At 38.2% G+C, this 19,412-nt stretch overlaps 1 protein-coding gene across 5 annotated transcripts in view; it reads right to left on the bottom strand.

Moving 5' to 3' along the window:
- LOC140467305 (copine-8-like) overlaps positions 1-19,412 on the bottom strand; it is a 594,693-nt gene that overhangs the window by 74,663 nt on the left and 500,618 nt on the right. For all 5 annotated transcript variants that reach the window (XM_072563573.1, XM_072563576.1, XM_072563574.1 and 2 more), the window contains 4 exons: positions 15,118-15,164; positions 13,201-13,382; positions 11,255-11,382; positions 86-188 (listed from right to left, as the gene is read on the bottom strand). In XM_072563573.1, the coding sequence (XP_072419674.1) occupies positions 86-188; positions 11,255-11,382; positions 13,201-13,382; positions 15,118-15,164 (460 nt within the window). The remainder of the gene's footprint in view (positions 1-85; positions 189-11,254; positions 11,383-13,200; positions 13,383-15,117; positions 15,165-19,412) is intronic.

The raw sequence follows: 19,412 nt of genomic DNA, 5'->3' as shown, positions 1-19,412 counted from the left end.
AAATGTTTTCAGGAATGACTTTGACTAGAATTCAATTCACACTGAATATGATCTGCTGGATTAACAGGAATAAACTAGGACTTACATTAACAATAGCTTCTTTAGTCTGTGCCATGTCTGAGATAACTCCATCTGTTATAACGAGCAGAACAAAGTACTGTGAGCCATCTTGTACTGCTGTTGCATATCTGTAGAAACCAGACAAAGTGGGTATTAGAAAATGACAGCACTAATTAGAATACAGTGCTGGTTAAAAGAATTAAATGTCTGACAACTTTGGACAGATTGCATAATGCAGGATACTGACCACTGCATGGGGCAAAAAAAAGCACCAAGTAAAATACACCATTTGTCTCCACACAAAATAAGTGTGCACTTCAGACAGATGACTCATTCTGTTGGACCTCAAAAGGTGAGATCCTGAATTAAGCAATATGCAATGAGTCCCTCACAACTTGACATTATACACAGTGCTTTCACTGCTGCAAATGGTTTAAAAGGAATTCACGTCTAAAAAGAAATGCTGCATCACATTTTTAAAGAAGAATCCCATATTTAGGAAATTCCTCACTTGTCCAATTTGCATCCACGTTCCTCACCAATTGGAAGATATGATCTATAGGGAGAGGCTGACCAGGCTGGGGTTGTTTTCCCTGGAGCATCAGAGGCTGCGGGGTGACCATATAGTGGTTTATAAAATCATGAGGGGCATATATAGGATAAATAGATGAGGTCTTTTCCCTGAGGTGGGGGAGTCCAAACCTAGACGGCGTAGGTTTAGCGTGAGAGGGGAAAGATTTAAAAGGGACCTTAGGGCAACTTTTTCACGCAAAGGGTGGTGTGTATGGAATGAGCTGCCAGAGGAAGTGGCAGAGGCTGGTACAATTGCAACATTTAAAAGGCATCTGGGTGGGTATATGAATACGAAGGGTTTAGAGGAACATGGACCAAGTGCTGGCAAATGGGACTAGATTAATTTATGATATCTGGTTGGCATGGACGAGTTGGACTGAAGGTACTCTAATAACTACGCCCATCATCCAAATGTGCCTATCTCCTGTCCAATGCTTCCTAATGTTTATGGTCTAGTACTTTCACAATGGTAAGTAAGGTGATGGGAAGAGGGGAATTTCCTTGTTAAAAAAAAATTAGTTTATGTTCATCATTGGAAAGGAATTAGTTTTAATTCACAAGGGAGGACAGAATATCTATAGTTTTCATTTACATGTTTTGATTCTCAATTTGACAGCAGAAGTTGTAAACCCACATTTGGTCGGGTAATTGAAAGAACCGAGAACAGACACATTGCAAGATTGACAGGGAGAAATACTGCAAAACATGAGGATGTTCTGAAGCACAGAGGTATTTGCAATAAGCAACATAAGGACAGAATAATGACTGATAGAAGCAAATAGGCCATTGGTTTGCAATTGCTTTAAGAGTCAAATTCATGAAGATTTCAATATTTTTGTTTATGTTTTAGATTTCCAATGTCCAATTCCATCGTTTTTTCTGTACAAGTCTGAGGTTGTCAAAACAAGATGTATTAAAAGTAGAAGAATAAAGAGAATTAAGTGGAAAGAAAAGAAAACAGAAATAGTGGAGACCCTGCAAGGAATTTGAGTAAAAATAGCATACTGCACATGAGTCAGACTAAGACAGATTGTTCAATACAAGCTACTGACTTCTTACAGAGTACAACATAAAATACAATCAAGTAAGATTGACAGTGAATGTTCCAACATGTTTCTGAAAGGGAAAATGGAGGAATACTGGGGGTGACAGATATTGATGTCTCATTAGCGGAGCAGGGAAAAAAAAAACAGAATTGTTTTGTGTGTTTTTGTGGGAAGCAGGAGGAGAATAAAAAGACAGAACTCAGCTTTCTCCAGCCTGTGGAGAGGACAACAAAGAAAGCAAATACAACCAAGTACTGCAGAACATGGAAAAACTAGGTCCAGAAACTAAACTAAAGGGAACAGTTGAAGAGAATGCAGAGAAGAGAGAATTGCAATGCTGGAAGGGTATATACATTGTGCAAAAAAAAGGGGTGCTGTTGGGAGTGTAGCGATAAAGAGGGAGAGAGGAAGAACGCTGAAGAGTCTATAATGGGTTTACATCCCTTTCTAATGTCATTATGAGGTGGTAGAAAGCCAAGAGAAGAATAATAACTTTTGAGGAGTGGCATGGAGGAACGCTGCAGTGGAAAATGTGCAGGGACACTCTTGAGTTGGGATGTTTGTGCAGCTGAGAGGTTCAGAAAAGGCCAGTGTAGTATGAGACCAGTGAAGGAAGACCACATCAACACTATAGAGGCATGTTCAAGGTAGTTAAGATAGATTGCAACAACCAAACAGGTCACAATGTCTACACATTGCAGTTGCATAAAAATGGATTCATATAGATCTAGAATGAAGGGATGAAGAACATTGAATTGTATTTATTAGTGAAGTGTAAGGAATTATGTGTGTCAAAATTCTCTAGTTGTCTATTTGGACTGCAACAAAGGCTTGCTGAAAAATAATTCTGAACCACTTAATAAAGTTGTTACTTTATGACATTACGACTATCTAATTCTTGACCAATAGCTGATTAAGAATATTAACAGTTGATACAGTGAGTAAGTGCATTGATTTGCTGATCTATCGAGTAGGTGTGAATCTTGGTCGCAGGTTCCTATCCTAGACGATTGAACAAATCATTTCGACTTTCACAGGATTACTTTGAAGGAAATCGTTCCTTTGAAAAATGACTTTTCCTTGACAAAGCATAGTTAGATGAAAGGCAAGTTGAAACATGCATCCAATTCTTCTTGGATAGTCTCAAAAACTTGTTGACAGAGTTTTAAAAGAATCAAATCTAGACAGTGTCTTTGAAAATTCTTAAACAGTGGCTGAGGGGTGACCTTATAGAGATTTATAAAATCATGAGGGGCATGGATAGGATAAACAGACAAAGTCTTTTCCCTGGGGTGGGGGAATCCAGAACTAGAGGGCATAGGTTTAGGGTTAGAGGGGAAAGATATAAAAGAGACCTAAGGGGCAACTTTTTCAAGCAGAGGGTAGTTCATGTATGAAATGATCTTCCAGAGGAAGTGGTGGAGGCTGGCACAATTGCACCATTTAAAAGGCATTTGGATGGGTATATGAATAGGAAGGGTTTGGAGGGATATGGGCCGGGTGCTGGCAGGTGGGACTAGATTGGGTTGGGATATCTGGTCGGCATGGACAAGTTGGACTGAAGGGTCTGTTTCCATGCTGTACATTTCTATGACCCTATGACCTCACATTTATTTTTGAAATAAGAAAAGGTTAGGATTTAGGTTACTTTCTTAATTTAACATCACCGACACTGATGAGGTGGTGGAGAATGACTCAACCGAGTAAGCAGGGGAAGGAGGTACTGACTGAGAAAACCAACAAGGCCAAGGACCAAGATGACCAGACCATGTCAGCGCATTCTCTGGATGACGAAGAGGTGAAGGAGTTGGCAGCAGTACCTGAGGGCATTCCCCATCATGGAGGAGAGATGCCCATGCCACTGGCGTGCGTGGAAGAGGTGGGGAGGGAGTGGGGGGTATGCTGCTCATAACTGAATGAATACAGTGTATGCAATCCCTTCAGTTCTACATGCATGGTGGCTCAGCGGTTAGCACTGCTACCTCACAGCGCTAAGGACCTGGGTTCAATTCCAGCCTCTGGAGACTATCAGTGCGGAGTTTGCACTTTCTCCCTGTGTCTGCGTGGGCTTCTTCTGGGTGCTCCAGTTTCCCCCCACAATTCAAAGATGTGCAGGTCAGGTAAGTTGTTCATGCTTAATTGCCCGTAGTGTTAGGTGCATTAGTCAGGGTAGATAATGGGTCTGGATGGATTACTCTTTGGAGGGTTGATGTGGACTTGTTGGGCCGAAGGGCCTGTTTCCATACTGTATGGAATCTTATCTTTACTGTCACGTGATCAATATCCTGGGGCTCCTTTCCTTACAGCACTGTTGCTACACTTGAACTGCAGCAATTTAAAAAAGGTGTTGGCTCACCCACCCTCAAGGGATCTTTAGGGTCAGGCAACAAATACTGTGCCTTGCTCCTGATGCCCAACACAAAGAATAAAAGTAAGGATCTGTCATACCACACTGTTTTTCAGTATCCCTTTTAAAATATAGGAGAAATGTATATATTGGCAATGGGAGGATTAGTATCGTAGTGTCCTATTGTTACTGTCCAGACAGCGTATTGCAATATACCGAGATATTGGTCAAATTGTATAGGAGCAACAAGATACTAATTCAAGGAAATATATAATGCAGGTTTAACATTTGTAATGGCGGTATTACTGTTTTATGAAAAAAATCACAGCAAAGGCAAAGTAAGAAGTGGGCAAAAGGCCAAATTGCCTGCAGCATCATGCTGATTCCATTGACCACAGAGACAGGAAAATTTGCTGTAATCAATTCCTTGTTAAGCTGGACCAAGAATTCCCATGCTTTTGAGATTGAGAGAATGTTAAAACATTTTGCCCAGACAAAATACAGAAAACAATTTGCATAACTTTGCATGCAAATTAGTCACCACTTCAGACTGAAAGATATGTCAAGCAGTCTGATGTTTTCAACAGAAAAAAAGAAATCTAGACAGATTACTTATGCACCTTACAACATTAATAAATAAAACAAAAGTTCAAAATATTGCTAAAAAGGGATATATTCGAGATTGTTGGAGGTAGTAGTGATGGTAACTGTAGAAATACTAGAAAGGGATTGTTTTAGCCGTTGCAATACATCAATTGATCTGAAATTAACATTTTTGATTTTATCCAACTATCCAATAATAACAATGCCAAAAGATATGTCCAGAATTTTTCTGAGGTATGTTAATATTAATGTTTTGTTATAAGATTAATCTGCTGCTAAGATGCTTTGGCAAAACCTTGCAGCTTCTGTACAAAACATAATTACATCTGAAGAAACCAACTTGGTAGTGGACCAGTTTGGAGAGGTATTCTATTGAGAGTTCATAATCGTTACTTTTTAAACCACTCCCAGATATGAATGACTGGCTGAGATTCGGGATTTGAGAATAATTCAATTTTTTTCTTTAATGCCCAATATGATAATATTGAAAATGGATCTATTGGTATGCATAGGCATTCTCTCTAGAGACCACACAGACACATCAAATCAGGAATAATAGCTTAGACTGGTTACAGACCAATAGATGCTGTCATTGTGATCATACTCTGTCTGTGTTTACTGCAGAAGATCTCTCATCAGAAATTTCAGACTTGCAACATAAAATATCTGTGACATAAGCAGGGACCAATTTAAGTGTATCAAAAGTTGCCTTAAAAGTCAAAAGTAATTTCATGACCGAAGTTTTTAAAAAGGTTACTTATTTGAGATTGTTAAAGATAACAGGATATTTAACGCTATTGTCATTTAATGCTTATAACAAGTTCTGTGTCTCAGATCCCAGTATATTTGTGCATGCCATATCTAAACATGAGAACATTTATTAATATGCATGTAAATTACTTAGTTGGTATTTCTTTCAGGTATCAGCTTGCAATAGTCAGTTTCTCTTTGTAAATGCATGCTCCTGGACACAATTCATGTTAATTTGCATTCGGGATGGAATGAAGTTTCAAAATAATATAGCACCTGTATCAATTTAATGAAAACAAATTATGTTTCTGCCTCCCAAGACTTCTATCATGTTAGAAACTGAAAGAAATGCAGAGGCTGTAAATCAATGACAAAAATAGAAATTACTGGAAGAGCTCAGCAGGTCTGGCAACATCGGTGGAGAGAAAGCAGAGTTAACATTTCGGGTCGAGTGACCCTTCCTCAGAACGGTTCTGAGGAAGGGTCACTTCACCTGAAATATTAACTCTGATTTCTCTCCACCGATGCTGCCAGACCTGCTGAGCATTTCCAGTAATTTTTGACTTCAAAGATTTTGTTTGGAAAACTTTGTTAACTATTCTCATTGTTACATCTTTTGTGTAATGACAATGGTAACTTTGAGCAGTAGCCTTGAATACCAAGCTCCTGAGACAAAGGAATCTTTAACCCTTAAAATTCTTCAATCTTTGATTTTGCAGCATTACAAGTTACTATTATGATTATGCATAAAAGATAAATACTTCGTGCTGTAAGGTTTTTTTAAACTGTTAGCAAGTTTTGAAAAGATTTGTAGCTCGGGTTGAGGTTCTGGATGCTACATGCAGGCAGAAAACTAGCCAGCTGGATACATGAACATCAACTAGCCACAAAACGACATGACCCTCTCTCACTAGTATCCTTACATACAGATAACGAAGGACACTACTTCGAGTGGGACAACACATCCATCCTAGGACAAGCCAAACAGAGACACGCACGAGAATCCCTAGAAGCATGGCATTCAAACTCTATCAACTAACACATCGAGTTAGACCCCATCTACCAACCCCTGAGAAAAAGCACAGGAAATGACATCACCACAGGAAATGATGTCACCACATGAAATTATATGACCAACCCAAAGAAACCCAAACATATAAATAGAAATCAGGAATTATCAATACTGATTTGCCTGGAGGCCCATTGAAGATGCTAACTAGTAGGGTGACAAAACATCTGGAAATTAACTTTTTTTAAACTGTATTTTGCTTTGGAATACCATGAAGGCTTTATTTTCTCTGATTTAAAACACTGTTCATTAGAGAAACACGCAAAATGTGAGCTGGAATTATATTGCTTCTGGCAATGAGATTGTTTGGCACATTTGATGGCACATGTTGGAGCTTGGTAATGTGGTATCCCCTGTTTTCCCTCTAACCTCTTTGCTACTCCCAAACACTTAAGAATGTGTGGAATTATACTAAATTAAATGCAGAATCAGTTATATTATTGGGAACCACAGTTACACTACTTGTTTGAGGCTCCATGAAGTCAAAAATGACAAATCGCAATTTGTATCGATATATACTTTATAGTGCACTACCTTCTGATATTAATAAGATTTGTAATTTGTTTAAAAAGATCTAAGAAATGCTAACCTTTTATTTTGCTGTTCCAGTGTCACTGCCATTTGAAGTCCCTAGAGAAAACATGTTTTGAACTCAGACTTCGAGGGGCATTGTAACCTTACTCTCAACCCATAAAATGTCTGCTCAACACAGGCCATCTTTTTATGACTATGTGGGAAACTGTCAGCTCTTAGAAAACTGACCACTGGAAGCTTCTAGCCTTAAGCCAGTTAATCAAAAATGGACTGCAAGGAAATATAGTGTTGCCGTTCTCATTAATCAAACAGCTAGTTTTATGCAATTGTACTTTAGAAGGTTACATCAACTTTGATATAGATGTCAATCAGGAGATCAATTCAGAAGACTTTTGTTCATCAGAAGCCCCTCTAATATCCTCTTAAAATAAGGGACTGTAAACACATCAAATGAATACTTGTCCAGACTACCAATTGCAAGATTGATCACAACAGTGCTTTGGGATCCATGTCTAAAGACTTTTATTTAGCAAATTACTTTTTTGTTCCATAGGAACAGCCTACAGATGCCTATTAATGGCCATAATGGAGTAAGACCTAGTAGACTGCTAAGTATTACACAAAATTTGACGAATCAATGAACCAGTCTTAATTGTAACGCTGTCTAAATGACAGTGAATTCACTGAAACACCTATGACAGACAAAAATGCTTGAAGTGAAGGATAACTATCTCCAAGTTTGACAGAGCTAAAGGAAAATGTAGACAGCCCTATTACAGTAAAGCTGGGAAAAAATTGGGAATTTAACCAATTGGGTAATACCCAACTTGAATTGTGCTAAAGTTGGATTTTTCCATTTCTTTATTCTCTAAGTGGTGAAATAGGGTATGTATAGTTACTGCAACAAAAGTAGAATTTAATTGGCTGGTTAGCAAACTCCATTTAGTAGGTCAATTATGATTCAAAACTGAAAATATCAAGTTACAGTTGGCACAATTTAGATTTAATTGAAATTTTTTGAGAATTTGTGCATACTTTATTTAACTAAACTACTGAGATTAATATTTCTGTAGTCCAGCTACACACAAATTTCAGTTTGTTTTTTTAAGTTTTGAAGATGATTTTACTTTAGTACTGGATTTGAAAGATAACATATAGAATAGTTTCCCATTATATAGTGACCATGTCTAAATCAGCTATTAAACTGATGAAAAGCAGAATCCTCAATATATTAAATCAATAACATACCTCAAACCAATCTCAGAAAAATATTCTCTACTGTACAAATGAGACATTTCCAATCTTACAGTTTGATTTTGTATACCTGTACTTATTGGATCATTCATACAGTGTACTACTTCAGTCAATCAGCACAATAGGCTAACTCATCACCATACGTTTCAATGTTTATCTTTTGTGTGTACTCTTTCTTCATATTTAAACCTTGAATTGGTGATTTGTAATGGTGATGTTACAATCTTAATATAGGCTATGCCATTTGGATTGATTGTGACCTTCTTTCAGTGATTATTTTATAAAAGGGGAGCAAACATTTTGGAATTTTTAACCATTTGTTCGAAAATACCCGAGTTTAAAATAGAAAATGTTGACGTAACTAGCAAATTGCCAATGGCATTGCCAAATGAATCAGAACTGTGCAAGAATAAGGATATTAGTCCAAGGAATTGGCAGTGTTGATGATGCGATTGATCTCAGGATCCAATAGCATTGTTTCTAAAGTTCCAAAAGCATTTGAAGGAAATCTTGTGTGGAACTGAAAAAAGAAAATGCTAGAGATCGCAGACAGCATCCATGGAGAGACAGCAAGCTAACATTTAGATGACTCTTCACCAGAGCTGAAGTGTGGAAGGGACAGCATTTACGCTGTAGCGGAGTGTTGGGGGGGGGGGGGGGGGGGGGATGGTGAGTGAGGGTAGTGGGTGTAGGGTGATCATGGAGAAATAATATTGATACTTCAGATAAAGTGATCATATTGTGAGAATGGCAGCATAGTGGTGAGTCTACCTGCCAGACCTGAAAGGACAGACAGTCTTACTGGAACAGGCAAGGGGAGAGAGAGGACATGATAACAGAATGTGACAAGCTAAAAGAAATGGAATAAATGGGAGTTGGTTCATATTTTGAAGGTGTTGAACTCAATATTAAGTCCAGAAGGCTACTCTGAAGATGAGGTGTTGTTCCTCCAGTTTGCGTTGTGATTCACTGGAAAACTGCAACATGCCGAGGACAGACATGTAGGCATTCAACCAGGACACTGTGCTAAAATGACTAGCTACAGAAAGGTCAGGGCATGCTTGCGTACAGATGGGGGGGGGGGGGGGGGCGGTTCCGCAAGTGGTCTCCCAGTCTGCGTTTGGTTTCTGCAATGTAGAGTAGGCCACATTGGGTACAGCGAATACAATACAGAAGATTGGAGGAGATACAGGTGAAATGCTGCTTCACCTGGAAAGACTGTTTCGACCATTGGATAGTGCGCGGGGAGGAAATGAAGGGTATTGCATCTTCTGCGGTTACATAGAAAGATGCGTGGAGAGGATGAGTTCTGGTATTGGTAGTTGTGGAATGGACTAGAGTGTCCTGGAGGGAGCAATCCCTGCAAAATGAAAATGAGAGAGTGAGGGGAAGATGTGTTTTTACATGGTTTTCTGCTATAGTTGTCTGAAATGGAGGAAAATGATTCTTTGAATGTACAGACTGGTGGGATGAAAACTGAGAAAAAGAGAACCTGATCACACTGTTATGATTGATGGAAAGGGGCAAGGCTGGGTGATAGGTCAGATGCAGTTGAGATTCGCTCGACCACAGTGTGCGGGAAACCATGGTCATGGAAGAAGTAAGCCATGTCAGTACCGCTGTTTTGGAAGGTGACATCATCCATACAGATGTGATGTAGGTGAAGGAACTGGGAAAACAGGGTGAAGCAACTGGGAAAACAGGATGGAGTCCTTGCAGGACGTAGGGTGTGACAAGCTGTAGCGAAGGTAGCTATGGGAGTCAGTGGGATGGCAGTGGGCAGCTGCCTCTAAAGAAATGCAATGTCTAAACTTTTGTGAGTGATCATTAGCAGGCTACATAAAACCGTTAGAAGGAATTATGAAAGAGGACATGCTGCTGCAGCTTTATTGACCCTGCTCCGATCTAACAATGATCTGATCTCACTATGATGCAACACTTCTCACACCTCCCCAAACCTTTGGAGCAAATGTATAATTAATCCTTTACTCTCGAGTCTAACATCACTGGGAAAGGAAGTCTTGGATGGAGAGCATTTGAAGATGAGATTCCAGAATCTATGATAATGGTGTTCATCCTCCAGCAATGGAACTGCGGTCCAGTTGACCATGAGTGCTGATAGTGAGTCTTAACATGTGAATGGAGAAAAGAAGTTCACCTAGAACAGATTCATGAGAACCTCCTTAGTCAGGAGTATAGTTCTGGTGAAAAGAATACCAGAATTAGGGCTTTTTCAGATGTAAGTAAACAGCTACAAAATCTCGCAGCTCTATGAGGGAAAGACCCAGTGGAATGTGACACTCAATGTCCTTGACTTTGTAGGATTACCAAATTCTAATCTCACCCACATTTCCACTTGCTAATCTACTCACATGCAAAACTACTGAATGGCCATTTGTGAATATTATAAAATGTGTGGTTTAGTTTATTTAAATTCTTACCTTGTAACTATCTATTACAGATATTAATATTTGAAATAAAATTGGTAAATATTTTGAGTGATTCAATTGGTTCATCAAAACATATGTGACTGGCAACTGCTAATATTCTAAGTTCCTAATTAAATGTGACCATAATTTGTGATAAAAGCTCTTGCAAGGGAAGTGCATTTAAGAAATTTGTCAGTAAATATCGATGTTGTAACTTAAACAATACCAGGACTTTTCCACATATACATAAGTTCGAATGCAGGTATACGGAAATGTGTTTCTCTTTTCATCATTAGCATTATTTAAAGGACTCAAAGCACTACAACATTTATCAACATAATGATCTGCTGTTTTCGCTCAGACTGTGACATTTGATAGAAAACATGATTTATTGGAAAACATTAATCAGCGTTAATTTAGTTCCCATGGTGCTCAATAAGTCAACAGATTCACAAAGTCTTTTTAATCTGTGTATTATCTTGTACCAAAATTTCTAAACGAGGTGAGTCAAATAAATTTCTGATTTACACGTACATCAGAAAAAAGTCAAGACTGTTAAAATGGTACGCTGAAGAGCTGCTGATGTTACCTTGCTACATGATTAATCACTGGTGCAAAGTTTGTTGGTCCATAAAGCTGCACTGTTTTGAGGCTCCTGTGATATGCTTCAAGAATTCCTTCAATACCATTACAATATGGATTGTCAGGGTTGCCATTCTGTAAAGATATTAAGAGGAAATAAAACACAATTGAAGGTTAGTGTGAAATTCAGAGTTTTTTTTACTCGTATTTGTTTCAGATCCTGGCTTTATTAACTATCTATTTAAAGACTATTACTGAAAGGCACTGAACATACTGAAATTATTTGGCACTATTTTGAGGTATGACCATCAATAATTGATCTTTACTACTTTGCATTTTACTGTAAAATTTATAGAAGCACAGAATCCTTGCAGTGTGGCAAGAGGCCATCACCCTATCGGGTTTGCACCTAACTTCTTCCCATAACCCTGCATTTACCGTGATTAAGGGCTGGACTCCTGTTGTGTGAATAAAACTTCAAAGCATCTCAGGATCCTTGACTTTGCAATACTACTGAGTCTGAACATTTTGGATCTCTATCATAAATGCTGTAGTTAAAAACTAAAAGGATTTCCAACAAAAGTACCCTTGAACTTGTCATAATCAAATGAGAAAAGTTAATCAGCTGCTAAAATGAACATCAGATTGAAAACAATCCCCCTAATGAAATCTTAAGATTGTCAGTTCACTGCATAATGTTAATCTCAATATATTTTGCAAGAAGAGCATCTTGTTATACTAATTGGCAAATGTGACAACATTATCAAAGGCACTTCTCTTCAGGTAAACATAAAATAATGGCTGCATGTCCAGGAATTGTGTCAGTAACTGAGATATGGAAACATTTGCTTTTCCCCAGCCTTATTGTTAATTGATTTATTTTTAGTCCATATTCTCCAGTTGTGTGTCTACAACATTGATTTGCTCTCAGGCTTCTCCCAATGTCAATCGTGAACATGCAACTGAACTTATAACAAGTAGCATGAATCAGTGATAACATTTTCCGATTTTGTTTTCACCCTGTGGAAAAATTCCCAATACCCAATTAAACCTTGCAATTGAGCAGTTTCTTTTCTTTCAGACCCAGAATGAGCAATGATAATTAAAATGGAAATGTTACATTTAAAGAAACAACTCCCATTTATGTAGAATTTTTTCACATAATTTCATAGAGTCTATGACACAGAAACAAGCCACTTGAACCAATTTGGTTTTGCAGCATTTGTTCTGCTTTATCCAAGCCAATCAGCACACCTTTTGATTCTTTTCTCTTCATATGCATATCTAGCTTCCATTGAAATGCTTCTATATTCTTTTTTGATCTACTCCTTGATTTAATGCACTCCCCATTCTTACCAATTTTGGGTGAAAACACTTCAATTGCTTCTAGTTCTGACACACACAAGTGGAGACATTTTCTCTAACTTTGAAGCACTTCACAACCAATTAAGTACTTCTGAAACATTGTCCCTGCAGGAATGCTATTGGTAAATACAATAATGAACAAGCATCTTATGATAAAGTCCCATGTGATCAAAAGTTCAGGAATCCATCCACCCAAGTGTTGGCAACCCTAAATATCCTCAGTGTATCTCTGAATTGAGGTGCAGTTTGGACATTGACCTGAAGGTGCCCAAACATACATAATAGGAAAACATACTCACAAGACACAAGAATTTTCTGTTAATCAATCCATGCAATCCATTGGGTTCTAACTCTTTGTGTTCTATTAGTTAGCAGGATAGTGTATGAAAATGAAATCGATGCAAAAGATTGGCCAAGATCTTATTGAATTGTGGAGCATCTATGAGATACAGGCTCTGCTCCATTTTTTTTATTTCCCTAATCAGTATACTAAAGCTTTGTACACCTGCCCTGTTCCCATCCATACTTCAAGTGTCTTTCCTCATATGAGATCTTACATTATAAAAGCTGAAAATTCAAATATTTTACCAAAGCAAACTCATGTGAAACTCTTCCATCGGGAGGCAGTTTAGCTCCAAATCCCAAAGCTGGAAACATCTTATCACTGTCATAGTCCTGAATGATTTCCCCCACTGCTTTCAGTGCCATTGCATATGCATTCATCTGGTAAGGATTCATATAGTGTAATGAGGTGGACTGAGATGGATTTCCTGGTGAAGCAAATAATAAGAAAAGCAATCTATTAAAACAAAATCATTTAATAAAAGGCAGTTGGCTATGTTATTTCAAGATGCCTATGAAATTGTACTGACTTATATTAATACCATTAACATAGCAACTTATGTTCACATTAGGACAGATCCCCCAATGACCATCGCCCATATTCCAGAGTGTCACTGGAGTGCATGGAACTCAAGTGTATTGTGCCTGATTCAAAGGTTTAGGTGATTTGCTTTGATGCCTGAACCTTGACTCTAAACTGAAAGTTGGACAGAAACGTTCATCACCAAGCAGCACACTTAGACTCCTCTAAATGGAAAGGGCCTGAGTGAAGGTGTTTATTTCTTATGGGCACTAGTCATTCCTAGTTCAATAGGAAAACCCATCTTTTCTGTAACGCAAACTGGAGGAACAGCATCTCATCTTCCGACTATGCACGTTACAGCCTGCAAGTCTCAACATTGAATTCAACAACTTCAGATAATTTAATTCATTTATTTTATTTATCTTTTAAAAAAATTTTTTTTTTCACTGTTCTGTACCTCTTATTTCTTGATTGTCTCTTTCTCTCGCTCCCCACTCTCTCATCACCTTTTTCTCTCCTCTTCCCCCTTTGCTACCCTTCTCCCCTGTTTTCCATTTTGCCTCTGCTTCACCCCTTCCCCCCAATCCCCCACATATTTTGTCACACAGCACTGGTTTCAGCCTTGGTCATTCACAGTTCCTAATCTCCCTATAATCTCTCTATGCACTATCATTATCACCTTTCTTTGCTACCTTTGCTTCTGGATCCATGACTCACCTTCTCTCAGCCTAGTATAAATACCTCCCTATTTCTCCCCTTTTTTTAGCTTTGACAAGGGGTCAGTTAGACTCGAAACGTCAGCTCTTTTCTCTCCTTACAGATGCTGCCAGACCTGCTGAGATTTTTCAGCATTTTCTCTTTTGGTTTCAGATTCCAGCATCCGCAGTAATTTGCATTTATCCCATCTTTTGTGTGCCTGGCCACAAAGGGTCAAATCTTCCCTTGGCATAAATTGTAAGGGAATTATCCGTACTTTCAACACATGTTGATTGTCATTAAGACAAACAGCAGCCTTTCCATCATTACAACAGCAGAACATATTTCTATCACATTTAAGATCAAATAACAATCTTTACTCAAGCTTCTTGGGTGGTTGTTTCAATTATACTATTTAAATAAAAGACCATTGCTTGGACTTTCCTCAAGGGTATTTCCCAGCCACTTGCAGCAAACTATCAACAATTTATCAAACAAAACATGCTCGTCAGTGGATAATTATTAACAACTTTTGCTAAACATTTTCAATACTTAATTTTGTAAAACATCAGCATTAGGAGAGCAAGCTCATTCCTGGTAAATGTTGTCTAATGCACTGTATGTCCTTTCCATTGACATTGACTTTATTTTTTCTCCCTCTTTAACAGTAATTGTAGAAACACTTTTCCAATGCAGCATAGTAATTATACAATAAATATAAATAAACTACATATGGATGAATTAAAATTGTGTAAAGATTTCAATTTTACTTTGAAGGGTTTCTAAACCATGATAAAATATTTATTGTACCTTGATGTCTACTTTATCCATGGAAAAACAATCAACTGTTTGATTTAAACCATAATTCAGTAACACATTGCCACCTGCATAAGTGATACAAACTCAATTAGTAGTGGAAAGTTATCAAAAGTTTAAGCACTTACCATTAGAAGCTGTGAAATCAATAGCCACTGTAAAATTTATCTGTGTTCTGTAAGATTAAACAGAGAGACATAACATTTTATCTCAAATATAATTCTTAGACTTGATTTTGTGTTGGTTTTTATTTCAATATGGTCAACTCAGCTTTCCTTGACATGTTCAGTGGTTTAGGTATAGGTTAAAGATATCTTTCAGAACAGCAGAAACATTCTATGATCTTTATCAACATCCTTAGCTCAAGAAGCACCATAAAAAAGTTAACAATTTATCACTATTTGTAAGACATAAAATTGGAATGTTGTAGTAGACTTGATTCTTAACATATTTGCATAATAGAATGGAGAAATCAAAATAAAAAAAAAACTATTTTATGGATTTTTTCCAAAGAGGTCATGATCAGGCTTTGTAGCACTTCAATCAAATTGAACCATAAATACTGCATCCACCCAGAAGACATTCAAATGCTGAAGACAGTACAAAGAAAGACATGACTCTATTTCTCAGTGCCAACAGTAAAGTTATAAGACATGGCTGAAGAAGCATTTGTAGCATGTATCCGTAAAATGATCTTAAAAGGTTCTTTCAATTAAAATTGTTGTAGCACTCTGGAACATGGGCTCAAAATAAAAAAACACTTAAACACAGAGATCAGGAAAATATCCTGCACAAGTGTTTTGTTGTTTGGTTTAATGCCTACATCCATGAGTTTGAGTTCAAGACAGACTGGTCGTAGAGGAGGCATGGTCAAGAACTGTCTTCAGGTTTAGGCTTCATTATAACTCTTCTTGAAAAAAACTTATTAATGCTAAGTACTACAACACATGGTATTCAGAGATATACCAGCGTCTAACATTACTATTGTGTTATTGAAAGATTATTCTTAAGCAGTGCTAAGCAATTCTTAAGCAAAGAAGCGTGTGGTCTATTCGAGTTATGTGAAAGTGTTTCCAAAATTCACATAACTTGACTTCAGGCTTCAGACTAGCTCCCTGTGTGCTTTTCTGTTCTTTTCTTACTCCATTTACATTGTGCTATTTTTGCCCAGTGAGGAGCAGCTCCATAGCAAGGTTGTTCAAGGGCTTTAAAGCCCTTTAACAAGCCAAAGGGTCATCAACATGGGAATGAACTTCCAGACAGGTTGCTGCCCACAAAATTATTTTTTAAAAACATGTATTTAATTCAATAAAATATTCCAATGTGACACATTGTACATGTTTCAAACAAAATAAGACACTGAAACATGCAAGGAGATCATTGGGATAAATAATCAAAAGCTTGGCTTAGATTTTGAGGAGCATTTTAGAATAGAGAGAGGGGTGGACAGATAGGTAGGTTTACATGGAGGGATTTCCAAAGTTCAAGGCTTGAGTAGCTTTTAAGCACGACAGTCAATTGTAAAACAATTAAAACGCTCTAATGCTCAAGATGCCAGAACTAATAGAGTGCAGTTATTTCAAAAATTGTTGCTTGGCTGCAGATAGTTACAAAGTTAGGAAACAATGAGACTTTGGATGGTTTTGATTGGAATTTTAAAATTGAGGCATTACTGAAACGTGAGTCAATTTGGTCAGCAAACACAGAGGTAATGGGGAATGGCAGTATAGTATTTACAAGTCAAATATTCCAGGGACCTAGATTAATGATCTGGAAACTTGCATTCAAATCCCATTTTTGCATCTGAGGAAGTTAAAATTTGTGAATAAATCTCATTGGAAAAGTTAGCAGCAATAATGGTAATTATGAAACAATCAGATCGCCATAAATAAAATCTGCTTCACCCGTATTGTTTATGGTATCCTTACCTGGCCCAGATATAGGGGATATTATACAGGGACAGTGAGGTTAAGAGTGGGTTTTTTTTTAGGAGAGGTCAATGAGAGTGATTTTTGGATGAGATGCAAATAGTACTTAGGATGACAGAATATCTTTTCCTTTGTCATTGTTTTCTGCTTCTTCCTTTTCAGATGTGACTGTTAGATAAGTTAATCTTCTTTCCTCTCAAGTGCTGTTCTCAGAGCTTCTGTTACTGGCATTCTGTAATTGACCAGGACACAGATCTTAGCTGAGCAGGAAAAACTATTGTGAAGTGTAAATGATATTTATAGGAAACCACTGAGTATTTTGCTACTGTGTTCAGCTGGTTGGTGAACTAGACAATTGGATCTGATTGTGGAACGATGGTTTGTTTAGTTGATATAATCAGTGATCAGCTTGCTGACAAATTCTGAAAACTGGTCTGGAGCTAAGTGTTACAATTGTTTTGTCAGACATTATCAGATTGTGGTCATGTTGTAATGACATTTTTTTGGGGCAGTCAGCATTAATCTTTAGGTAGTGGGCTGTGTTTATGTAGTAGTTGTCAAAGAAATTTAATACCGTATCTCTTAACTTGATGGCAACTGTTCACAAAACAAGCAGTAGTGACGTTTGCTGAAAAGACACAAAATACCAATAAACAGTCTGAAATGATAAGAGACAAGAGATTGAAAGGTGCAATAGGGAAGGTGATAGCATAATGGTATTGTTGCTACAGTAGTAATCCGGAGAACCAGTTAATGCTCTGGGGACTTGGGTTTGAATCCCACTCCCATAAATGGTGGATATTAAATTCAAAAAGAAGTTTGGAATTTAGTGAAGGAAATCTGCCATCATTACTTGGTCCTACCACACAATAATGTGGTTGTATCTGAACTATCCTGTGAAGTGGCCTAGCCAACTCAGTTGTATTTTACTGCTAAAATGTTTCAGAAAAACAAATGCACTGACTAACTTGCATTGACCCAGGCACCAGAAGCAACAATGGCAAACTAAATCCTGTTCAGCCTGCAAAATCCTTCTTGCTAACATGTAGAAGCTAGCGCCGAAATTAGGAGATCTGCCTTACAAATTAGTCAAGCAACAGCCTGACATCACAGAACCATTCCTTACAATGTCCTAGACAACACCATCACTGCCATCCTCCCTCGTATGTCCCACTGGCAAGGCAGACCTAGCAGCATGAAAGTATGCAGTCAGGAGGGAACTGCCCTTGGGATTCTCAAAATTGACTCTGGGAGCCATGAAGTCACATGCCATTAGGTCAAACTTGGGCAAAGAATCCTTCTGTTCATTACTACGTAACAGCAACCCCTCACTGTAAAATCAGCACTTCTTGACGTTGAGCACCATTTCAAGAAAGGACTGAGGGTGGCAAAAGCACAGAACATTCACTATTTGCATGTCATTCACCTAAATTGATTCAGTAGGGCTGCAACTAACCAAACTGATGGCCGTCCTAAAGGGCATACCTGTTAGGCTAGGTCTGTTGCAGATGGTGAAGGAACTATCAGAAGGGAAAAACATACTTGACCTCATCCTTACCAATCTGTCTGCCATAGATACACCTCTCCATGATAGTATCTGGAGGAGTGATCACTGCCCAGTGCTTGCGAAGATGGAGTTCTGATTTCACATTGCAACTGCCTCCATCTTGTTGAGTGGCACTACCACTGTGCGAAATGGGATAGATTTTGAACAGATCTAGCAACTCAAAATTGGGGCATCCATGAGATGCTATGTGCCATCAACAGCATCATACTTGTACTCCAATACAATCTGCAATCCCAGAGCCTGACATATCCCCATTCCATCATAACCATCAAGCCAGGGGATCCAAGCATGGTTAAAAAAAGCCCAGGAGAGCACCCCGGGAATGGCCTCAGGTATACCTAAAAATGAGATATCAAACTGATGAAGCTAAAACACAGGTTTACATGGGTGTCAAATATCATAATCAGCAAATGATGGATAGGGCTAGGTGACTCCACAATTCACAGGTCAGTCCAAACTCTGAATGTGGCAGAACTTCAGTCATGAATGGTGATGGACAATTATAAAAATCACTGGAGCAAGCAGCTCCACAAATATCCTCATCCTCAATCATGAGAAGCCCAGCATGTCAGTGCAACAAAAAGGGCTGAAGTATTTGTAATAATCTTTAGCTAAAAGTGACAAGTGGATGATACACGATCTCCACCAGAGACCACAGTGTCACAGATGCCAGCCTTCAACCAATTTGACATCAAGAAATGGCTGAAGGCACTGAATACTGGAAAGGCTATGGGCCCTGACAATATTCCAGCAACAGTACTGAAGACTTATCATCCATAATTGCCTCATCCCCAGCAAAGCTGTTCCAGTGGAATTAAAACACTGGTATCTACCCAGCAATGTGAAACGTTGGTCAGGTATGTCCTGTACACAACAAAGGAATAAATGCAACCCAGCCAACTATTGCCCCATTAGTCTACTCTCAATC

The sequence above is a fragment of the Chiloscyllium punctatum genome, chromosome 45 (assembly GCF_047496795.1).
Source record: "Chiloscyllium punctatum isolate Juve2018m chromosome 45, sChiPun1.3, whole genome shotgun sequence".
NCBI lineage: Eukaryota > Metazoa > Chordata > Chondrichthyes > Orectolobiformes > Hemiscylliidae > Chiloscyllium > Chiloscyllium punctatum.
This window is presented reverse-complemented; position numbering and strand designations above follow the sequence as displayed.